Source organism: Tamandua tetradactyla, chromosome 6 (genome assembly GCF_023851605.1).
Source record: "Tamandua tetradactyla isolate mTamTet1 chromosome 6, mTamTet1.pri, whole genome shotgun sequence".
Classification (NCBI taxonomy): Eukaryota; Metazoa; Chordata; class Mammalia; order Pilosa; family Myrmecophagidae; genus Tamandua; species Tamandua tetradactyla.
In genome coordinates, this window is record NC_135332.1 from 48,612,707 (window position 1) to 48,638,295 (window position 25,589).

Consider the following 25,589-nt stretch of genomic DNA (forward strand, 5'->3'; position numbering starts at 1 on the left):
CTCAAGCTTCTGAGCGTGGACAGTTATCTTCTGCTGCTGGCGTCTGGGCATTTAGTCAGATTTCCCTGGGTGTCGAACCCAACAAGGTTGTAAGATTTTTCTGTGAAATCTCTGGGTTCTGTTTTTCTTATCCTGCCCAGTAGGTGGCGCTCGTGGCACACGTTTGTCTGCGGGTCCCACCAGTAAAAGGTGCTGTGGGTCCTTTAACTTTGGAAAACTCTCGCCGTCCGGGAGGTTCGCTAGCCGAAGCGGCTTGGAAGAGTGCCAACCGGCCCAGGGTCCAAACGCGGGGAGGATCGCTGGCCGCCGCAGCCTGGGAAAGCGCCCGTCTGAATTTCCTAGTCGGCCCGGTGGTGGGAGGGCGCCAGCCGCAGCGGCCCGCCCGGGAGAGTGCACGTTCCCAGGGAGTCATGGGTTTGGAAGGGCCCCCCACCCCCCATCGCCGTTCTCCGCGGCCTGGGGATTTCCGATCCAATTCTCTCAGTTGGTCCGGGGGGCCGCGCGTGGTGTGGGCGCCAGCCGCCGCGGTTTAAGGGGACCGCCTGTCCAATTCTCCCAGCCGGCCCGGGAAGGGGGAAGGGAGTGACTCTGACCGCTTGCCGCCCCGCCCAGTGAAGTCCGCGCCCCTCAGTGATCTCACCAGAGCGCGTTCTCTCAGCCAGCCAGCCGTTCCAGGATGGGGTATGCTGTCTTTTTCATCTCTGTCGTGGCTTTGGGAGCTGTTCTGTATCGTTTCTACTTCCCTAGTAGCTGTTCTGGAGGAGAAATTAAGATCCGCGCGTCTTACTAAGCCGCCATCTTCTCCGGAAGTCCCATGTGTATTATACCTATTTTTTAATGTTTCTCAATTGTCTAACATAGGGCCTGGCACAGAATAGTGAAATGATGTTGTTTTTCCCTTTCCTTAAGGATCACAACAGTTATTAAATGAAAATCAAAGAAAGTATTCATCAGTTCCATGTGCACTTAACTCATAGTTACAAGGAAGAAAGATCAGAAGGAAACTTTGAGATAACATTTTTAATTTTTTACATAAGAGTTGCTGTTGTGATAAAGATAATAGCATATAACTCTTAGATATCATCTAGTTTAACTCCCTTATTTTTCAGGTTAACAATTTATGAACACTAGAGGGTTTGAGTTGCCAGATTCCCCCAGCAGTCCATGGCGAAATGCAGGCCTCTCCCTCCAGGGCAGCCTTCTTTCCACTCCATCCCCAAGTACCGTTCTGGAAGCTGTCCCTGGGCCGTGCTGGGCATCCCTGAAACAGCCCCACTCTCTAGGGCTGAGGAATTCAAGCTTTGTTACACGGAGGTTTACTTTACTGTGGCATTTGAACAGAGCTTACTTTTAAGGGTTTATTTTTATTTGTTTTCCAGTTATGTCATAGGGATATCTCATTTTTCTAGACTATCAGAGATGTCTCCCTATGAAAACCATACACGCAATAGGCATTCAGCTAATGCTTAATGAACACTGAACTCTAGGCACCTCCGTAATCATTGCAGTAATACCTCAAAAATCAAGAAAAATTACAAGAAAATAATCCAAATGCCAATATTTTTTCAAGACATAGGGATGTTTTCAAAACATAAGGACATTAACACAAACATAACTATAACTGGATGGAAATCCAGTTGTCCAAAAAGGAATTAGGAATTATTGTTAATGAGCATTTAATGTGTCATTGACCTATGTGCAAATGACTGAGATTATTACTTTTTAAAGTATTACAAACTGTTTGCAAAACCTTGTTTATCATGAATTTTTTATGAATCCTTTTTTAATACTAAATAAACTTAGCTCAGCTACTATCAATTTTGATTTTGTGGTACTGTAAATATTTTAAATCATATGTTTTCTTCCATCAGAAGTTTCCTGAACAATGCTAGCTTTACGCTCTCATTTAAAAGTACGCACCCTTTAGTATGTTTATATAATCCTTCACAATAGTCACCCAGAAGTTAATGAAGACTTTTATCCATCAAATGTTCCTCATTTTAATGAATAAAGTCATATAAGCTTTACTCACCCAATAAAGAGAACTTTTCCCCTTGTAACTATGAGTTAAGCTAAATTTTTTGCAGTATTTGATTTGCAGTACATGATTTAGCTTTGATTTCTAGCAAGTTCAGAGTACGTTTTGTACATAATTATAATAGCTTTCCGTAGTCTAGATTTTGTTAAATAATTACTTTGTTTTCTTACATGACTAGTTCTTTTATTTTATTCTAATTTATTATTTCCCAAAAAAAAGTTCTATGTGGAAATGAAAAAGTAATATGTATACAAAAGATTCTGTAGTCAAATATATTTTTAGAATTTCTTTGTTAAAGTTGAAATAGGTATATTTATGGAGAACTTTTTAGAGCTTTTCTAATATGCATAATGAATCTTCAAAAGGGAATTACAGTTGTACAACTTTGTTGAAAGTGGAACTCTTTCTTTAGAGAGCATTCCAGAGGCCTTAATGTTCCAGAATTCACTTTGGAAGTCTATAGAAATGAATGTTAAGATGAATTTTTTTACTAAGTCTTTTAAATATCAGTTATTTTGAGTTTTTGAGTGATCTAGAGAGCCATTCAAAATTGAGGTCATTTGCAAGTATGTGAAGCAGCAGTGTCTTGGGTTTATTTCTCAAAGGAGCTCTGCATGTTTGAGATGCTAGACATAAAGGAAGAAAAATCAGAACATTTGTTACACTAAGTCAAAGCTTGACCTGAACTTTTGACCAGGCAGTGAACCATTTCAATATCAGGCAGAGGTGATATTGGGTAGAGAAGGTTGGAGGAGTCTCCAAACAAGGCCAAAACATCCCCAAATGCCTCCTTGGGTCTGTTCAAATGCTCAAACACTTGACCAAGATCTTATCATTCTATATCAAAAAGCAGTGTAGAGATAATCTTGATCTGAGAGATTTTGGAGTCATCAATTTTCTTTTAGAAAAACAAAACCAAACAAAATAATTACTTCAGTACAATTGAAGTATTTAGTTTTTAACAAGATTACATCTTGAAAGGCTCATCAGACTGACTTACTCTATCAGTGAAAATAATTTTGTTTTCATGTGTTGGTTTTGTTTTTTTTTTTTCATATGGGCACGCACCGGGAATCAAACCCGGGTCTCTGGCATGACAGGCGAGAACTCTGCCTGCTGAGCCATCATGGCCCACCCCATTTATTGGATTTTTAAAGAATGTCTGTGAAATAATTGCAATTGGGTTTTGATAAAGTTAATGTTGCGCTATTCCTCTGTTAGTACTTGATTAAAAAGTTCAGTCGCTTCTTGAAGGTACAGTTGTAAGGAGGTTATCAGAACATGTCATCATCATAGTAAATACATCATTAATAGACAGCAGTTGGATGCACTAAAGACTTGCTAAGCTAATGAATCTGGACAAGGCCATATATAAAATGTACCAGTCCTAAATAAAGGTTCATGAATCAGCTAACTTGTTTGACAAGTTCATTTAGCAGACCAAGGTAAACCAGTTCAGAGGTGGTCATTTCTAACAAAATACAGCCCATCAGGCAGCACTGCTCTCCCATACTTAAGTTCATCAGGACAATTTATAATTAAATTCATATTTGCCCTTGCCTATCTTTTTTTTTAATTGTTAATTTTCTATTTTTTTTTAACTTTTTAATTGTGAAATATAACATATATACAAAAAAAACGATAAATTTCCAAGTACAGTTTAACAAGTAGTTATAGAACAGATTTTAAAGTTTGGTATGGATTGCTGTTCCATGATTTTTTGGTTTTTTCTTTACTTGCTCCAAGACACCAGAGACCAACAGAGGTATCAATATACTGATCCAGCAGTCATACTCATTTGTTAAATCCTGTCTACTGTGTTATACTCCCCCTTCTCTTTAAATAACATATATACATAAAAGCAATAAATTTCGAAGTGTATCACAGCAATTAGTTGTAGAACAGATTTAAGCATTTCCTATGGGTTACAAATCTGCAATTTTAGGTTTTTATTTCTAGCTGCTCTAAGGTACTGGAGGGTAAAAGAAATATCAGCATAATGATTCAGCACTCATACTCATTTGTTAAACCTGACCTTCTCTGTATAATTCCACCATCACCTTTGATCTTTCTCCCACTCTTTAGGGGTATTTGGGTTCTGCCCATTCTAACTTTTTCATGTTGGAAAGGGCTGTCAATTATATGGAATAGGGGGATGGAACTAGTTGATGTTCTGGAGAGGCTGGCTCCTCTGCATTTTAGGATTTATCTAGTCCAGGGACCCATCTGGGGTTATAGGTTCTGGAAAGTTACCCTAGTGCATGGAATATTTCTAGAATCTTATATAATGTGTCTATCTTTTTGTTTTGATTGTTTTACATTGGTTTATTAACTGAAGATTTGGTTGTTTTATTACTTGTTACTTGTTAACATTCCCTTTAGGTTATCTCAAAATGCTATTAATTTATCTATAAAACTAAGGAATTTTCTGCCAGGCATTGTGGTAAGCACCTACAAATTATAACTTATCCTTATCCTCACCCTTTGTCCTAGGTTTTGCCCTTTTATTCTTGGTGTATGTAAACCTGCTATTCTGGTAAAAACAGAATATTTTAATTTTTAAAAACAGCATATCAGGTCTTTAAAGATATTTGGGAAGAAGAGGAATAACTCAGGAAGATTTTTCTGTCTCAGAGTTCTCTTTTAAAATTACTTCTGAAATGGCTCAAGACTTCATTAGTCAATCACAAAATATCCTAAATAGGATAAATATATCATATTCTCAATGTTATGAGGTATATAGATACTAAAGATAAATTTTATGCATTTTACAATTTACTCAGAGTTCAACCTAGTACCTTTAAAAATTCTTGTCTACCATAACTCCTTAACAACTATTAATGGTCAAAACTCTTCCAAAATAACTATTTGGGGAACTTAAGAGTAGGAATACAAGAAAGATACTTCTTCCTAAAAATGGTCCATAGGCCTTGAGGGCCTGGGAAACTGAAATTTTTTAATTGTTTTTAAACATAACAACATACAAACACAAAATTTTTATCGTATGATCATTCCATTTCTTGGTATATAAACAATAACTCATAATATCATCACATAGTTGTATATTCATCACCATGATCACCTCTCAGAACATATGCATCAATCCAGAAAAAGAAATAAAAAGAAAAAAGAAAAAAATTCGTACATACCATACCCCCTCCCCATCACCGATCACTGGCATTTCAAGCTACTAAATTTATTTTAACATTTGTTCCCCCTATTATTTATTTATTTTTAATCCACGTGTTTTACTCATCTGTTGATAAGGTAGATAAAAGAAGCATCAGACGCAAGGTTTTCACCATCACACAGTCACATTGTGAAAGCTGTATCATTATACAGTCATCATCAAGAAACATGGCTACTGGAACACAGCTCTACATTTTCAGGCACTTCCCTCCAGCCTCTCCATTACACCTTAACTAACAAGGTGATATCTGTATAATGTGTAAGAATAACCTCCAGGATAACCTCTTGACTCTGTTTGGAATCTCTCAGCCATTGACACTTTATTTTGTCTCATTTCGCTCTTCCCCATTTTGGTTGAGAAGGTTTTCTCAATCTCTTGATGCTGAGTCCCAGCTCATTCTAGGATTTCTGTCTCATGGAAAACTGATATTTTGAAAGATTCTGGTTGCGGAAACCAAGAAGACATCTAGTTCAGAGGACCCAGGAGCATGAAGCAGGGATTTGTATTGAGAACTGGATATGTAAAGAACAAGATAGAAAGGGCCAATACCTAAAATGACTAGAAAAGAAAAACAAAACAGGGGAATCACTGTAATCAAAACAGTGTAGTACTGGCACAAAGATAGACATATAGACCAATGGAATAGACTTGAGAGTTCAGAAATAAACACATCTGTAGCCAACTGGTTTTCAACAAGGATATCAAGTAAATTAACAGGGGAAAGGACACTCTCTTAAGCAAATGGTGCTGGGAAAAATGGATATTCATATGCAAAAGAATGAAGTTGGACTCATACCTTAACATTGTATAGAAAAATTAACTCTAAATGGATCAAAGACCTAAACATAAGAGTTAAAACCATAAAACTCTTAGGAGAAAACATACGGGAAAACCTATATCTTGGATTTGGCTGTGATTTCTTAGATATGACACCAAAAGCACAAGCAACAAAAGAGATAAAATAGACTTCATCAACATTAAAAACTTTTGTACATCAAAGGACATTATCAAGAAAGTAAAAGACAGTCTACAGAATGGGAGAAAATACTTGCTTACCATGTATCTGATAAGGGTTTGATATCAAGATAATATAAAGAACTGCTACAACTCAACAAGAAAAAGACAAACAACCATTTAAAAGTAAGCAAAATATTTGAGTAGGCATTTCCCCAAAGAAAATATGCAAATGGCCAATAAGCTCATGAAAAGATGCTTACCAACTTTGGTCATCAGCAAAATGCAAATCAAATCCACAAAGAGATACCATTTCGTACCCAATATGATTGCTATTTTGAAAAAAGAGGAAAAGAAGTGTTGGCAAGGGATACAGAGAAATTGGAGCCCTTTTACATTGCTGATGGGTTTGTAAAATGGTGTAGCCACTGTGGAAATGAGTTTGACAGTTCCTCTGAAAGTTGAACATAGGATTACCATGTGACCTGGCATCCCACTTCTTGGTATATACCCAAAAGAACTGAAAACATGGACTTGAGTAGGTATTTGTTCACCAGTGTCATAGCATTACTGACAATAGCCAAAAGGTAGAAGCAGCATAAGTGTCCTTCAGCAGATGAATTGGACAAGCAAAATGTGATACATACATGCAGTGAAATACTCTTCTAAGCTATAAAAAGATGAAGTTGATACATGCTCCAACATGGATGAACCTTGAAGATGCATGTTGAGTGAAGTAAGCCAGACACATAAAGACAAATATTGTATGATCCTGAAATACCTAGAATAAGAGAATAGAAACAGTAGGTTATAGGTTGTCAGGGGCCAGGGGGTGGGGGTAATGGGGAGTTTTTGCTTAATAGATGCAGAATTTCTGTTTGGGAAATGATGTTGGCAATGGTAGCACAATGTTGTGAATGTAATTCATATCACTGAATTGTACACTTGAAAGTGGTTTGAATGGGAAATTTCAAGTTGTGTGTATGTTACTACAATAAAAATCTTAAAAACAAAACAGGGGAACTAGGAATAAAAGGAAAGCTGCCCTGTTTTTTATTCTGAGACCAAACTGAGGCTATGTAATTGACTTACTTCTTAATGGAGTGTAACCTAAACTCCTACATCTTTTACAAACATATTTTGTACTTTAATGACTGCCAGAAGTATACCCAGGGAAAAAAGGGTGGAATTAGGATGGCATTATAAAAACATGTGGTTAAACACGACAGATTGTGTTTGTCTCCACTCCCTCTCAGAATCCCTAAAACTGCATTAAAAGAATAAAAATTGGATAAATCCACAAGGTCAGATAGAACCATAGTGAAAATAACAGCAGACAAGAGATATTAGCATAATTTTGGAAATAAATGAACGAGTGGTAACTCCCCCTAGAAGGTCGAGAACACTGAAATCCAAGTTCCTACAGAAAAGAAAGCAAACGAGCAAGCAGGTTCATCCCTATGGGACTGAGGAAAGATTCAGGAGTTGGTTGATATGTGTTCTAGTTTGCCAGCTGCCAGAATGCAATATACCAGAAACAGAATGGCGTTTAAAAAGGGTAATTTACTGAGAAAAACCCTAGAATGAGCTGAGAATTAACATCAAGGGATTGAGAGAACCTTCTTGACCAAAGGGGGAAGAGTGAAATGAGACTAAGTGTCAATGGCTGAGAGATTCCAAACAGAGTTGAGAGGTTATCCTGGAGGTTATTCTTACACATTAAGTAGATATCACCTTGTTGTTTAAGATGTAGTGGAGAGGCTGGAGGGAACTGCCTGAAAATGTAGAGCTGTGTTCCAGTAGCCTTGTTTCTTGAGGATGATTGAACAATGATATAGCTTTCACAATGAGACTCTGTGAATGTGAAAACCTTATGTCCAATGCTCCTTTTGTCTACCATATCAACAGACGAGTAGAGCATACGGAATAAAAATAAATAATAGGGGGAACAAATGTTAAAATAAATTTAGTTTGAAATGCTAGTGATAAATGAAAGCGAGCAGTAAGGGGTATGGTATTATAATCTTTTTTTTCTGTTATCGTTTTATTTCTTTTTCTGTTGTCTTTTTATTTCTTTTTCTAAATCGATGCAAATGTACTAAGAAATGATGAATATGCAACTATGTGATGACATTAAGAATTACTGATTGTATATGTAGAATGGAATGATATTTAAATGTTTTGTTAATTTTTTTAATTAATAAAAAATAATAATAATTAAGTAATTATAAAAAAAAAGAAGGCCAGTGAAGTTCAGGGTCTCTCTTTCAAGTGAGAAAGCACGTGGTGAACACAGTCACAGTTTCTCTCTCAGCTAGAAGGGCACATGGTGAACACAGCATCATCTACTAGCATTTGCTCCTGGCTTCCTGTTTCATGAAGCTCCCCGGGAGGTATTTTCCCTCTTCATCTCCAAAGCACTGGCTGGCGGACTCTCTACTTCATGGTGCTGCAGCATCCTCTGCTCTCTCTGAATTGCTTTCTTTCTCCAAAATGTTTCCTCTTTTATAGGACTCCAGAAATTTATCAAGACCCACCCAAGTAGGTGGAGACATGTCACCTAATCCAGCTTAACAACCACTCTTAACTAAATCACATCTCCAGGGAGATGATCTGATTACAGTTTCAAACATACAGTATTGAATAGGAATTATTCTGCCTTTACAAAATGGTTTTTAGATTAAAACATGACTTTTCTAGGGGACAACCATCCTTTCAAACCAGCACAACAGCACTCCTAAAGGTAGGGACTAGGATAGAGCAGAAATGGAAAGGCTGGTGAAAAGTCTGTATGAGCATTTTTACTAAGAAGTAACTTGACCAGTCAAGTTACTTCTATTATGTTTACTTAGGGGTTTTGTTTTGTTTACTACAGTCTCTGAAAGTTGCAGATATTTATGTCATACTATAAATTTATCATAAATGTGTTAAAACATATTCTGAGTATTCCTATTTGCATATCTTTTATCCCCTGAAAATCTGAAGGCTAATTCAAACTGGCATGTTTTAGAATGTTCAAGAAGAAAAATGCTTTTAATACCAGCTTTTTGGGTTTCCTGGAGGTTTTAGTGAGAAATATTTGTACATCGTATAAGCATTGACAAAATTTTGAAAGTCATTTCAATAAAGTATAACATCTAAATCCAAGTCAGACATGAGAGATCAGTTTTTCACATTGGATGTTTTCTGTTTAAATTTATATTATAATGTTTAAATTGCATGTATAATATTTTAGTATTTGTCAATCTGCTTTTATAAGAATAAATCCTAAATTACTTAAAAAAAAAAAAAGTCTGTATAAAGAGCAGTTCAATCTCAGGTTCCTTCCCATGCCTCACAAAGCCGGTAACTACCTCAGTCTCAATCTCATTCTAACAGAAGACATTTTGCCTACGCTCTGAAGAAGTGAATCAGAGAAGCTCTGGGTTTGGGGACACCAGGCACAGTGGAGAACAGGGGTCAGGCACCACCTGGAAACCAAGGAAATTAAGTAAAAGTCTAGATACTGAAAAGTGGAAACCCTCTGTGCTGGTTTGAAAGGAAGTATGCCCCCTAGAAAAGCCATGTTTTAATCAAAATCCCATTTCATAAAGGTAGAATAATTCCTATTCAGTACTGTATGTCTGAAACTGTAATCAGATCATCTCCCTGATGATGTGATTTAGTCAGAGTGGTTGTTAAGCTGGATTAGATGATGACATGTCTCCACCCATTTGGGTGGGTCTTGATTGGTTTATTGGAGTCCTATAAAAGAGGAAACATTTTGGATAATAGGAGATTCAGAGAGAGCAGAGAATGCTGCAGCACCACAAAGCACAGTCCACCAGCCAGAGACCTTTGGAGATGAAGAAGGAAAACGCCTCCCAGGGAGCTTCATGAAACCGGAAGCCAGGAGAGAAAGCTAGCAGATGATGCCGTGTTCACCATGTGCCCTTCCAGCTGAGAGAGAAGCCCTGACTGTGTTCACCATGTGCCTTCTCATTTGAGAGAGAAACCCTGAACTTCATCGGCCTTCTTGAACCAAGGTATCTTTCCCTGAATAGATGTCTTAGATTGGACATTTCTGTAGGCTTGTTTTAATTGGGACAATTTCTTGACTTTAGACCTGTAAACTAGCAACTTATTAAATCCCCCTTTTTAAAAGCTATTCTGATTCTGGTATATTGCATTCTGGCAGCTAGCAAACTAGAACACCCTCATTCCTCTTCACTCTGAGAATTCTGACACAAGGAGAAAACATTTTAAGATACCGACCACCTGGGGTCCCCCAACAAATGTTTGGCCCCCACCTGATCACCGTTTGGTGAAGTCCACTGTCAATAAAGCACATATGCTAACTTCCTACTAGCTTTTTGCTCTTAAATGTGAATGGACAGCAAAGGGTCCCCGGATATTTGAGGAAGACCTCTAGTACAAGGGAGTGAGACCAAAGCAAAAGCGAGAAGAGGCAATTAAAAGATTAACAGTTGCAATGTAGGGAGCAGTTTAAAAAGTAAAAACATGATTCGAGCCTTCAGCGAGAAAGGATGAGATGCTGCATCTGTAAAACAAGAGCAACACCTGAAAAAGGAATATTACAAGAACAAGGACAGGCTCTTGAATATTGGAAACATGATAGCTGAAATAAAAGATCCAATATCATGCTTGGAAGGTGAATTTGAGAACATTCATTTTCACTCAACACACCGTATTGACTGGCTGCTGCGTGCTAGGTATTATTCTGGCCAGTGGATATATGTTAGTGAGCAACAGAGACAAAGATACGTCACCGCTAGCGACCTTAAATTCTAGTGGGAGAAAGCATAAAAAATACCACAATGTGTAAATTACATTATGTGTTGGAAGATGGTAGGTGCTAGGGGGAAAGAGAAAAAAAATACAGCAAGGTAGGGAGAATCAAGACTCCCAGGAGGGAGGGTGGAGGCACCTAGAATGGCCAATGCTAGTCTCATTGAAAAGCTGAAGTTGAACAAAGACTCAGAGGAGGTGAGGAAGTTAACCATGTTGATATCTGAGGGAAGATCATACCAGGCAGAGGTGATGGCTATGCAAAGGCCCTGTATCCTGTGTGGGGACAGCAGGAAGCCAGTGTGTCTGGAGGGAGCAAGGGAGAGAATAGTGGGAGATGAGGGTGGGGAGGTAACAGAGGATTTAGGCCTCTAGAAGGATTTGACTTTCACTCTCAGGGAAATGGGGAGCTGTTGCAGTTTTAAGCCAAGGAATGATTTGGTCTTAAAGGTATCACTCTAGCTGCTGTGTTGAGAATATACTGTAGGAGGCAAGGGTATTGAAGAGAGGAATTGGATATAAAACTTAGCGAGCATATCTGACCGTCCTGCTAATGTTACCTGTTTGTAACTCAGTTCTCTCTGTTTGTCTGTAGCTGCTTTTCTAACTGAGAAATGGCTTCTGCACCCTGTCCTCCGTTTGTGTTCTGTACTTTAGATCCTCTTCTTAACATCATCTCTCAGGTCCCATTATGTCTCCTTCAGCTTCCAGCTTCCACTCCTACCACATCATATCCTAAGGCACATAATGTCTGGTTAGTGCCATTTTTAGTGTTAATGTGGTTTTAACTATGGGCCATTTTGGCTCCCTTGTTCTTTGTTTAATCTCTGTAGGCATATGCAATTAAGCATTAAGCGTTTGTTTATTGAATATAACATTTAATTTTCTGCTTTCTGAAGCTCCGTCATCAAAGTCCTCTACAGAGGTAAGCTTTGTGTGGATCCTGAAAACCCCGACAGTTTCAGCTTCTTTAAATGAAGAGAGAAAAATGGAAAAATCTGCCTCCAATCTTAAATTCCAACTTGCAGACTTTGAGTGGGAAAAATTAACAGCCACCACACACATGCACATATATCCATACACGAACTTTTATGGAACTATATCTGTAAAAACCAAGTCTACTTTGATTTATAAGGAAAAATACATGAATCCTTCTCCCATAGAATCATTTCCCTCTGGTTCTTCAATATGACTTTTTCCTCTGATGTAAAAAAAAATAAAACTTGAAAGACAGCTGATAAACTTGGTGTATAACTGCAGGCTCACAAAGTGTCTCCCCCTCCCCAATTGTCTGAAATTAACAAAAATGTAGAAATAAAAACATGCCATCAACTCTGAAGACAGGAATGGATTCCAGCTCCATTCCATAAACTTGAAGTAGCATGCAGAAAAAAGGAAAATTGGACCAAATTAAAAGAAGGTACTAAAAAATCAATATATTCTTCAAAGAGAAGAGTGAAACACGGAGAAGTCTAAGAAGGGAATTCTTAAAAGTCACTGCTTTTGAAGGTGTTGTCCCGAAGTATAAAGGCACACCAGAGGGATAACTTGGGACCCTTTCTTTCATTAAGAACACTTCTTTCCCCAAGTAAGGGTCTCCAGATTCACCATATTTACTACATCTGATATATCCAATAGTGAGCAATGGATGGGAGAAGCATCTGCCAGGGTAATTATTTTAGCCAAACCAAGAAAAGGCTCCATAAAACACAGGAAAAGTGTGTTTGGCCCCATCCCAAACCCAAAGCCCTTCATGATACACCCCAGAGCCAGTGAAACAAACTTTTGATGCATTATTTCATTAGAGTTAGGAAAGTAACCCAATGGCTGCGACACAAAGCCCCAGTTCCCTCACTGCTCCTCTTGGGCAGCTGAAAGACTAGATAAGGCATATAAGCCATAGGCATCCAATCCTTAGTGTAGGTTGAAGAATAAAATAGTTCCCAATCAAACATTATTTGGAGGCAAATGGCAGGCCATGAAAGAATAGCTCACATTCATAACAGTTTCTGGATACACTGACATGTGGCTGAGGCAAAAATGTGCACATTTGAAAAGGAGATTAGAACATCCTAATAATGACAAATAAGAACAGACTTGCAAATAATCAGATGAATGCCTCTTGAGCACTAACCACCCAATAGGTACTATTTTAAGTGTTTCATTTAATCCTCATAACAAGCCTACAGGAGAAGTTCTCTTAACATTCCCATTTTACAGATAAGAAAACTAAGGCACAGAGAAGTTAAGAAGCTTGCCAGGTTTACCCAGTGTGTCAATTTCAAACTATTAGGTACCAAAGAAAAGCCATATTTTAATCTTGATCCAATCTTGTGGGACCGGACCTATTATTTAGAGTGGGAACTGACTGGATTGTTTCCATGGAGATGTGACACACCCAGTTGTGGGTATGATCTTTTGATTAGAGTACTTCAATGGAGATATGACACATCTAGTTGTGGGTGTGGCCTTTGATTAGATAGAGATGTGACTCAGCCCGTTCAAGGTAGGCCTTGATTAGTTTACTGGGGCCCTTTAAAAGGGGAAACACTTTGGAGAAAGCTCAGAGCCAACATGAGGCCCAGGTGTTTGGAGATGCAGAAAGAAAATGCCCCCAGAGAGGCTGTTTGAAACCAGAAGCCAAAGGACTAGTAGATGCCAGCCACATGCCTTCCCAGCTGACAGAAGTGTTCTGGATCCATTGGCCTTTTTTTTTTAAGTACTATTTTTTTTTTAATATTTTTATTGACAAAACTTCACACATATACAGTCCATACATGGTGTACAATCAGTGGCTCACATATCATATAGTTCTTTATTCTTCATCATGATCATTTTGAGAACATTTGCATTACTCCGGAAAAATAAATAAAAAGAAAAAACTCATGCATCTCATACCCTTTACCCCTCCCTCTCATTTCAATCTACCCAATTTGTTTTCCCCTTTATCCCCTCTATTATTTATTTTTTATCCATATGTTTTTACTCATCTGTCCATACCCTGGATAAAAGGAGCATCAGACACAAGGTTTTCAAAATCACACGGTCACATTGTAAAAGCTATATTGTTCTACAGTCATCTTCCAGAATCAAGGCTACTAGAACACAGCTCAACAGTTTCAGGAACTTCCCTCTACCCACTCCAATATACCATAAACTAAAAAGGATTATCTATATAATGCATAAGAATAACCTCCAGGTTAACCTCTCAACTCTGTTTGAAATCTCTCAGCCACTGAAACTTTATTTTGTCTCATTTCTCTCTTCCCCCTTTTGGTCAAGAAGGCTTTCTCAATCCTATGATGCCAGGTACTGGCTCATCCTGGGAGTTCTATCCCATGTTGCCAGGGAGATTTACACCCCTGGGAATCATGTCCCACTTAGGGGGGAGGGCAGTGAGTTCACCTGCTGAGTTGGCTTAGAGAGAGAGGCCATATCTGAGCAACAAAAGAGGCTCTCTGGAGATAACTCTTAGACATTATTATAAGTTGGGTTAGCCTTTCTTTTGCAGGAGTAAGTTTCATAGGGGCGAACCCCAAGATCAATGGCTCAGTCTATATTTGGTTGTCCCCACTGCTTTCAAGAATATCAGGACTTCTCCAAATGGGGAAGCTGAGTATTTCCTCCTTTCTCCGCAGTCCCCCAAGGGGATTTTTCATATACTACTTTATTCACTGCCCAAATTACTTTGGGATATGCTGGGGCATCACACTAGCCTGCACAAACTAACAAGATCTCACACCGTGTTCAAATTCCGTGTACTTATGGTATCTAACTAAACTGACTATACAAGTTAAATTAGGTAATATGGTACCCAAAATATAAATTTTGCACCAAATAAACATCCCTCCCTTTGGTCTCACATAGAAGTTGAAATTTTAAAATATGGATGATATCATCTTTTATCTTGTATTCTGATCTACTTTAGTCCTATCCAGGTCAGATTCATTCGTATCTCAGTCGAAGTATGATCCCTTTTTCTCCTTTTTAAGCAGTTCCTGTATGGGATAGTGCTGACTTTCAGGGCTTCAGAGATCTAACTCTGAGTCTCAAGTGTCCCATAAATGCCCATAGGCTTTTTTTGAGTCAAGGTATCTTTATCTAGATGCCTTAGTTTGGACATTTTTCTGGTCTTAGAACTGTAAACTTGTAACTTAATAAATTCCCTTTTTAAGTGCCGTTCCATTTCTGGTATATTGCATTCCAGAAGCATTAACAAATACACCCAGTTTGTAAGAGTGGAGTCAGGATCTGATAAGAGGCAGTGTGATTTCCATAACCTGCTCCAATACTTTCGTCTTGTACACCAGAAAAACAAACAACTGCTTCACAACCTCAGTGAAAGAATAGACATTTACTGGCCATGCCCCCTTTCTTAGAAGCTACGAAGGGAAGAAAATCCAGCAAAAGATGGACATAAGCTCAGGAATCAGGAATCCAAACTCAGAAGAGTGGTGAAAAAAGTCCTAGGATGGGAACCTACCTAAGGACAACTGACCAAGGTTGGAGCATGAACACACAAGGAATATCAAAGAAAAAGAGCCAGTTGATGTGCTTGACAATTGAAAAAACCGCTGATCATTTAATGGATCTTATTTTAGTTTCCTGGCTGCTAAATCGAATGCCATGTAATAGATTGTCTTAAACAGGAATTTATTGGCTCACAGTTTTGAGGCTAGGAGAAAGCCAAAATCAAGGCATCGTCAAAGCAATGCTTTCTCCCACAAGACTGGCATTTTCACTACCAGCAATTCTTGGTCCTTGGCTTTTCTACCTCCTGCCAATACACATTGTGGTCTCCCCTGGCCTCTCAGTTCAGTTCATTTCTAGCTGCTGGCTGTTCCAAGTACCTCTTTCCCTCTCTCTGTGACCCACCCTCTAAGACCTTCAGTAAAATGAGACCATCCTGATTCATCTGGGCCACTCCTGAACTGAAGTAACCTCATCAAAAGTCCTGTTTACAAGAGTTCATGCCCACAAGAATGGACTATGTTTACAGACATTTTTCTGGGGTACATAGCCACTACAGGTCTGTTAGAGTATTTGACAAATTATCAATACATATAGAAAGAAATAGAAAAATTAACAAAACATATGAAAGCAAAACGAATTTTAAAATGAGAGAGTTATTAACTCTAAGTAAAAACAAAATTTAGGGCGCGCCACGGTGGCTCAGCAGGCAGAGTTCTCACCTGCCATGCTGGAGACCTGGCTTCGATTCCCAGTGCCTGCCCATGCAAAAAAAAAGAATTTACATGACAAACTAAAGGAAGGGTAGTTATGTTATACCCCTTAGCACAACAATGAACTATCTTTACATGGTCATAATAACGTAAACACTATAGACTTGAAAAAAATGGTTGATGTAACTATTGTGGGCATGACAGAGGAGAAGTAAGAGTGGTAGTGAGAAAGCTAAATCTTCAACTTCTGTAATTTGGATAATGTCTAAAAGGATAAATAAAAAATAGATGTATATGTGTATTATTTATAAGTATGAAGGAAATACCAGAAAAAGCAGCTAAAATGGTTTGCCTTTGAGAAATGAGATTGAGAGGTGAGTAGAGGTGGGCCAGGGAAAGGGCCACTGTTTTTTGCTGTAAGCCTTTCCATATTGCTTGACTTTACAGCTCTACAAAACCTAAATAAACCCACAACAGAAAACAAATTTTAAAGGTTGTCAAAGAACCACCCCTCAAAAAGTACTTTTTTTCAATTATTAAAGAATCTAACCCAAACTAACCAAATTATTAAAGAATGTTTTAATAAGTCTTATAAACCCTTTTGAAAATTAAACACTGATTTCCTATTTAGAAGTGGCTCCAAGGAGTCTTAATTCCCTTCCTCCTAAAAAAAAAAAAAAGGCCAAAAGCACTATGGAACTTTAAAATTGTGTTTTAAAAAAATTGAATCACATACTTCCACCCTATAATTGTATTCTTTTGGTTTTTTGAGACACTAAAGGAGAGACCTTTATTTTAGCATTTGAGTGGAGGCGTGACAAAGCCATCTGTACCATAGCTCAGGCTACAAGGAAGAAAGCCGTTTTGACTCAGAATGCTTGTTGTGCTGATGCCACATAAAATAACAAGTTAACATTCATTGCCTTGTTGCCTTTATATATTCTGTTTACGTACAATCTCTAGATTTCTATCACAAATGGCTCTGACGCCACATGTCCCTTACATATTACATTTTCTCTTGACCCATTAGTTCCTTTTTGGGAACCTTTGATGAGCTCCTGACACCTAGGATGCAAACAAATCTATCTTCATTGTGCAGCAGGCTGCAAAGGGAGATCAGTACAGCACATGACGCAAGTTTAGGAATCTGACTGAAGGCAGTTGTAAAGTGACTGAATAAAAGGGGTGTGGCACAAGTTTTTCTGGGAGAAATTGGTGGGCACGATTGAGATTTAAGAAGAAATAAAAGAAACCTGAGGGAGTATGGAGAACCATACTGTGGGCTTTGAACTTGAAAATCTTGGTCCTGGAAGACCAGCGCCAAGGGAGGGAAGCGATAGGATCAGCCTGGGAACTGAAAAGGTCACCAAGTAGCAGCATCAAATCTCAACTGAAGCATGATGGGGCTGGGTACATGGAAGTTATCAAATTAGAATAGTTTGAGGTCTTGGAGACTGGTAAAAGAAAGGGGTTTCTACTGGAAATATTGTGGAAGAAAGAATAAATTTGATGATAAAGAGGATATACAGGGGAAATGTCAGTGAAAGATTAAAAATTACACCAAATTTGTTTTTTCTTGAGAGGTTGAGAAATACAAATACTTGTACAGAGGATCCTGAAAAATATATATCCATCACCATGGGTGGCATATATCAATCACCATGCTGGATGACGCTGGCATTGAAACAATCATTTATTGTCTGATTGATTTCTGGGCACTGAAATTTTTAAAAATAGTTAACAGAGACTCATATGATTTAGTAACCTGTTTTACCCTTTCTCCAGGAATAAATCTAAATATTTGGGAGCTTACATGGCAGGGGGTGGGTGAGGAAGGGGCCGGCTCACAGGCTGTGTGAATCAGTTTGTAAATCCAAAGTAACATTAGAGTAGTGGCCAGTGTGTATAATCTATGTAAAGTTAGATTTCACAAGAGAATTGTAGATGCCAATGGCATTTGGTTCTGACTCATCTTGCTTCCTTTCAACTCTCTTAAAATATTTATCCAAAGCTACTTGTATCTTGTCTTTCTATTTTCATCATAGTAAAATTACAGCAGGAGTCTGCGTCAAATTCGGTGCACACTCCCTTGTAGAATAATAAACATCTAGAAAGCTGAAACAAAAATGACTGACCTGGGTGCACGGGTGGCTCAGTGGTAGAATGCTCGCCTTCCATACTGGAGACCTAGGTTCGATTCCCAGACCGTACACCCAAAAAACCAGCAAGAAAAAGTGACTGACGAGACTCCTGGAGCCATCTGTTGGCGGCAGGTAAAATTGACACGCTGTATGGTGGCTTGAACAGATTTTGTTCTCACACGAGGTCCCCCGTTGAGTTCCTAAATAGGGGAGACACTATAATTTCCAAGTCATCTTCTCAGCCAGCAACATTTCCCCTTTTCTGACTCTGTTGCGCAGGTGTGGCGGAACACCCTGGCGCGCATGCGCTACAAGAGGACCAAGGCGGCTCTGACCATCATCCGGTACTACCGTCGCTACAAGGTGAAGTCGTACATCCACGAGGTGGCCAGACGCTTCCACGGCGTCAAGACCATGAGAGACCACGGGAAGCACGTGAAATGGCCAACCCCGCCTAAAGTTCTCCGCAGTTTCGAGGAGGCCCTACAGGCCATTTTTAATAGGTAGGCACCTGTTGGTATGTGCTGCATCCATTTAATATATAAAACAACAAATCTGAATCCATGATATTGGTTCAGCTACCTCATGTCTTCAGTTTTGTAGATCTCACTTTTTGTTTTTTATTAATTTTTTTATTTTTTTAAATACCCCAAAACACCAACCTCAAACATTCTTAACTTCTGATCATTAGGTTCTACATATATAATCAGTAATTCACAATATCATCACATAGTTGCATATTCATCATCATGATCATTTCTTGGTACATTTGCATCAATTCAGAAAAAGAAATAAAAAGAAAATAGATACAAATTCATACATACCATACCTCTTACCCCTCCCTTTCATTGTCACTAGCATTTCAATCTAAATTTACTTTAACATTTGTTCCCCTATTATTTATTTTTATTCCATATGTTTTACTCTTCTGTTGATAAGGTAGATAAAAGGAGTATCAGACACAAGGTTTTCACGATCACGCAGTCACATTGTGAAAGCTTGTAGATCTCACTTTTACATGGCATCTCCTTACCTCTCAAAATAACTGAGAGGTAAACTCTGTTTATTTTTCCTGCAGCAGTTGGGCTGCAGTAGGCCATGACCTCTGGATCCAAGCTATGGTTAAGATAAACAGCTAGCATGCTATCCCTACCTTCTTTTACTAATGAACAATAACCATTTATTGAAATTGCCACACTTGAAACTAGAAAATGAATTAATTCTTTCAGAGCAGAAATTCTCAATCCTATTTGCCCCTTAGAACCTTGAGGAATCTATAAAACACACTGATAGCCAGTTCCCACCTCCCAGAGATTCCTATTTCGTTGAGCTGGGGTGGGGCCCAGAAAGAGGTATTTTTGAAAGTTGCCAGGTAATTTTAAAGTATAGCCAAGGGTGGAAATAACCACCTTAGAGCAAACCATTTTTAAAATAAGCAAATACCACTGTAAAATTGGGTACCTTTCTGGCTGATCATTTTTTTCACAACCTACCCTGAATCTGAATTTGTAGTTATTCACAAGTCCTTTCTTCTCCTGTTTTTTTATAGCCTATTTGTTCCCAGTATGTACAAATTTACGTAGCTCTATCTTAGATACAGCCATCTAGTCACATAAACTAAGCTAGTGGTGCTCAAGTGTGATCGATTTTGTGGAATACCATGATATAATTGATATATGTGAAAGAACCAGCTTATAATTCTGTGCTAAATCAAATTTTATCTTTCATTAGATTCTGCTTTATGTAGTTGGTGGCAGATATGAAAACATTAAGAAAAGTACATGGAAGAAAACTCTAATATGTATTTGTTTTTTTAAAAATAAGAGATGATTGATTGTAAAAAGAAAAAAATCTTACAATAGAGGTTACAGAAAGTGAAAGAGGCTCACTTCCCACTCTCAGGTACAGTATTGTAAATATCAGTTGTAAATCCCGGCAGACTTTTTTTTAAACTTTTTTTATTGTATAATATAACATATATATTAAGCAAAGAAAGAGAAAAGCAATAGTTTTCAAAGCACTCTTCAACAAGTAGTTAGAGGACTGCTCCCACAGTCTGTCATGGGCTACCATATGATCCTCTCAGATTTTTCCTTCTAGTTGCTCCAGAATATAGGAGGCTAGAAAGAATGAATGTTTTTTTTCATCACAATCAACTTTTTTGCAAAAAATAACATATATACAAAAAAGCAATGCATTTCAAAGCACAGCATCACAATTAGTTGTAGAACAGATTTCAGAGTTTGGTTTGGGTTACAATTCAGTAATTTTAGGTTTTTACTTCTAGGTGCTCTAAGATACTGGAGACTAAAATAGATATCAATATAATGATTTAGCAGTCATACTTGTTTTTTAAACCCTACCTTTTCTGTATAACTCCACTATCACCTTTGATCTTTCTATGCCACTCTTTAGGGGTATTTGGACTATGCCTAGTCTAACTTTTTCATGTTGGAAGGGCTGTCAGTAATAACAGGTAGAGAGATGGAACTATCTGATGTTCTGGAGAGGCTGGGCCTTCTAGGTTTCAGGACTTATCTGGTCAAAGGACCCATCTGGAGGTTGTGGGTTTCTGGAAAGTTACCCTCATGCATGGAAACTTTGTAGAATCTTATACATTGCCCTAGGTGTTCTTTAGGATTGGGTGGAATGGTTTTGGTTGGGGTTTAGCAAGTTATGATAGCTAACAGTGTCTAACTGTAGCTTGTGTAAGAATGACCTGCAGAGTAGCCTCTCAACTCTATTTAACTCTCTCAGGCACTGATACTTTATTAGTTACACTTCTTTTCCCCCTTTTGGTCAGAATGGAATTGTTGATCCCACAGTGCTGGAGTAAGACTCATCCCTGGGAGTTACCTCCCACACCGCCAGGAAGACTTTCACCCTGGATGTCATGTCCCACGTAGTAAGAGGGCAATGATTTCACTTAATCCTGGCAGACATTTAAATATTCAATGTAATTTTTTTTTCATGAATGGTATTGTCTGTAACCTGCATTTATTGGATAGAATTTAAAAGATAATTATGCTATATATGAAAATATGTTTTTCGTTTTTAAAAAGGTGAAATTAAATGAAAATATGTAGGATATAATTTGAACTCCTCCATACCTCCTTGACCCTCCTTATTTTATTTCCTTCCCCTGAGATAACTACTCATTAGCAATTACTTTGTATCCTTCTAAACCTTTTTTATGCAGTTAGGAATACACACACACACATAGGAGGTAATACGGTATAATGGTTAAAAACTCAGGTCCTGTAGCCTGGGTTTCATACCCCAGCTCTGCCCCTGACTTGCTATGTAACTTTTGGCCAATTAGTTAGCCTCCATGTGCTTCACGTTCCTTATCTATAAAAGGGCCATAGTAATATTACTTGCCTCATAGGGCTGTTAAATGGATGATGAATAAATACATACATAAAGCATCTCAGACAGTACCCAACACATAGTGAGCACTATGGAAATGCTTGTTCATGTTATGAGTCGGTATGCACACATACGTAGCATTTGGGCTTTTCTTTCTCTTTTACACATGCAAGATGGGTAGGTATGCTTATAGAGCTTTACTTAAAGATAAGTCTTGAAGGCTTGCCCTGACAATCAAGATCTATATATTATTGTTTTAATTGTGGCAAAGGAAAGCTACTCATTTCTCTTATATTGCCCTGTGACCAACCAGTTTTCTTTTTATATTTTGAAGTTTTTACTTATGGCCTAGAATTGATTTCTTTTTGTGGAATTCCATTCATTCAGTAAACATTTACTGAACACCTCCTGTGTCGCAGTGACCTAGGTGCCAGGGATACATGGCAAATGAGAAGGGTGCTAAAGACAGCCCTGTCCTTTCCAAAGCTTATAGTCACTGAGCATTTGAAAATAACACATCTGCTCTGTTTGATTACACACACGCACACACACACACACACACACACACACACACTGAAGGAATCTTCAGAAATTGACAAACCATCTCTGAAAAGGGCCAGATAATAAATATTTTAGGCTTTGTGGGCTACATGTGGTCTCTGTCACTTATTTTTCTTTTGTTTTCCTTTGGGTTTCATTTGCTTTTTTGCTACCCTCTAAAAATATAAGATGAAAAAAACATTTTTAGCTTGCGGGCAATACAAAAGCAGGCCATGGACCAGTTTTGGTGCAGACTATAGTTTACCCTGATCTTGTGCCTGTGTCCTATTTAATTTATTCTTACAGTTTTGATCTGTGGAATACTGAGAAGTGTGTTTAAGTATTCCAGTGTGATTGTGGTTTTTTGTTTTTGTTTTGCTAAAATCTCAATGTGTGTCTAACCATATTCAAGCTCTGTCCTATTCCTCACAGCAAATCTTTTTCACTTGGAACCTTCTTTATGCCCAGCTTTGTCCCCCTTCTGAGTTGTTGGAGCTGGGGATTTTTATGGCCGCAGCTGTTGTTGTCAGCTACACGTTTATAGGTGGTGGTTTGCTCAGCGTGAGAAGACTGTGTGACTGTCCATGATTGTGTAGGTGTGGGCCTTGTCCTGAGCCACTGAGAACTGGAAACAGGGACAGCTGACCAGGTACACAGGGCAAGAACAGATCAGCAGACAGAGCAAGACCTCAAACCCCCAAAAATGAAACTTAGGGCTCAAGAGCTAAGTGGGGCACTTGTTAAAAAACCACTAAGTATTGTGGGGGCCTGCTTGTTACTGGTGTCCTTGACTTTAGCCACCAGCTGCTCCCCACCGTCACTTTTCCAGAACAGTCTATCGCACTGGGGTGCCTTTTGCCCAGAGAACATAGGGAAGAGGATTTCACTGTTCAGTTGAGCCTTTACTTTTCCAATGTTGTTTTGGCAGCGCACTTGCTCTGACTCTATATACCATAACAAATGTTCCTGTCTCACTGTAGGGAACAGGCCATAGCAGCCATTTCATGTGCAAGGAGCTGGTACTGTTCCCACACGGAAATCCTTCATCTCCTGCCCCTGCTTCTTCTGGCTTAAGGACTCTCTGGACTTAACACCCCCATTTGCCTAAGGGGTTCCTCTCCTACTCTTAGACAGATGGTGCAGCCCTAGCCTGCTTCCCAGCAGCCCAGTCCCATCTGCTTCATATCGTCCAGAAAGTCTTCATACCTTCTTGTTTGTTGATGATATCCTTTCCTTTCTAGTGTTGTTATGGATTTTTCCTTAGTTTTATACTTACTTGATTATTTCAGTTGGAATGTGGGGGAGAGAAAAGGAAATGTTTAGGCTCAAGTGCAACAAGACTACATCTCAGGAAAATCTCAAATGAGAAAATTCTCTCTTAACTTTTGTGTATATGAATTGTGAAAAATCAGCACTTTCAATTTTGAGAGTTGAATCTTACTCCACTGTTTTATAGGAGCAGTTTAAGAGCCACTGACCTTAATTATCTCATCTGACCTAACATCCCTGCTCCAAGCTCCTGCGGCAGAAAAGAGGGAGGGCGTAAGTATTAGATAGGGCTAGGAGGCTGCTAGGAACATACAAGAACTTATGTCTGTTTTTCTCAATCAGGCAGAGGTTATTTTCATTTATGCTTCTAATTGCTTAACCCCAAAGGTCTTGGAGTCTTTCCTAAATCCCCTCGTATACTCTCGCTCCCGCATCTAATCCATCAGCAAATCCTATTGGCTCTTCTTTCAAAACACATCTAAAACCAACACATATGCCCACCACACCACACCTCTCCTTCCCTGGTACAAGCCATCATCCTCTACCATGTGCATTACAGAAATAGCTGCCCAGTGTGTCTCTCTGTGTCCAGCCAGCCCAGCATCATTTCAGCCTATTCTTCACTCAGCAACCAAAATGAGCCTTTTAAAACATGTCAGATCATGCCCCTTCATTGTTCAGAACCTTCCAGGAGCTTTTCATCTCATTTAGAGTAAAGGCCAAAGTTCTAATAATGGCCTGCATGGCTCCATGGATTCTGGCCCTGGCTTGCCCTCTGACCTCTTCTTCCTGCTACTCTCCCTTGTGCTTATTCTGTTTCAGTTTCACAGAACTCCTTGCTGGTCCTCTAACAAGCTTACAGCTTAGGGCCCTTACCCTTGCTGTGTTCTCTCCTGGAACACTCTTTTGCAAATGTCCACATGACTGACTCGTTAACTTTCTCTAGGTCTCTGCTTGTATATCCCCTGGTCAGTGGTGCCTTCCAAGACCACCCAATATAAATAACACCCACTTCCTATTCCTTCCCTCTTTTGTACTACTTGTCCATCTTTCCTTGCCTTATTTTCCTCCATGGCACTTGTCACCATTGTACATACTGTATAACTGCTCATTTACTTGTTTATTGTCATCTCTCCTCTGGAACATAAGCTCCAAACAGAAAAGACCTTCATTTTGCTCACTGCATGGAACAGTACTTGGGGTTTATTAGGTGCTCAGAAAACATTCGTTGAATAAGCGAATGATGGATCCAAAGTTTCTGTGCCCTAATTTAAAATATTATCAAAGTCCATGCGTCACCAAGTTCTAGTTGTTTTCAAATCACACAACCAACAAACAACAAAGCACAATTTACAAAAAAAAATCTAACCATATAAAACTATGTGTATTTTAATAAGCTCTGTGTATATTTGGGAGATCTTTTACTTTATTTTAGAGTAGGTATGCAAGGACTTTGTTTTACTTCTACTTCATGGCAGCTTCAGGTGTTGTCAAGAATGAATGGGGTAGGACATGAAATTTTGTTGGTTTGTCCAGAATGATACCCCGATGAATCCCAGAGTGATTCGATCAGTGAGTGGAAAAGTACCTGCAAAGCCCCCTTCGGGGAGTGGTGAGAACGGGGAAAAATTCGACTTCCCCAAGTTGAATGCTTGATATTCTCACAAACAGTGTGGACAACCAAAGCTATAGGCAGAGACCCCAGTCTTGGGGTTTGTTCATATGAAACTTAACCCCGCCAAAGGATAGGTCAAGTCTACTTAAAATTTAGGCCTAACAGTCACCCCCAAGAGAGCCTCTTTTGTTGCTCAGATGTGGCCCCTCTCTCCAGCCAGCACAACAAGCAGTCTCACCACTCTACCCCTCTCTACGTGGGACATGACTCCCAGGGGTGTGGACCTTCCTGGCAACATGGGACAGAGATCTTGGAATGAGCAGAGACTCAGCATCAAGGGATTGAGAAAAACCTTAGAATGAGCTGAGACTTAGCATCAAGGGATTGAGAAAACCTTCTCAACCAAAAGGGGGAAGAGGAAAATGAGACAAAGTGTCAATGGCTGAGAGATTCCAAGCACAATCGGGAGGTTATCCTGGAGGTTATTCTTATGCTTCAGGTA

At 38.9% G+C, this 25,589-nt stretch overlaps 1 protein-coding gene across 3 annotated transcripts in view; it reads left to right on the forward strand.

The window, feature by feature from the left end:
- The window catches only part of MYO1D (myosin ID), a 389,795-nt gene that overhangs the window by 193,600 nt on the left and 170,606 nt on the right, over positions 1–25,589 (forward strand). For all 3 annotated transcript variants that reach the window (XM_077165206.1, XM_077165205.1, XM_077165207.1), the window contains exon 17: positions 18,574–18,797. In XM_077165206.1, coding sequence (XP_077021321.1) covers positions 18,574–18,797 — 224 coding nt within the window. The remainder of the gene's footprint in view (positions 1–18,573; positions 18,798–25,589) is intronic.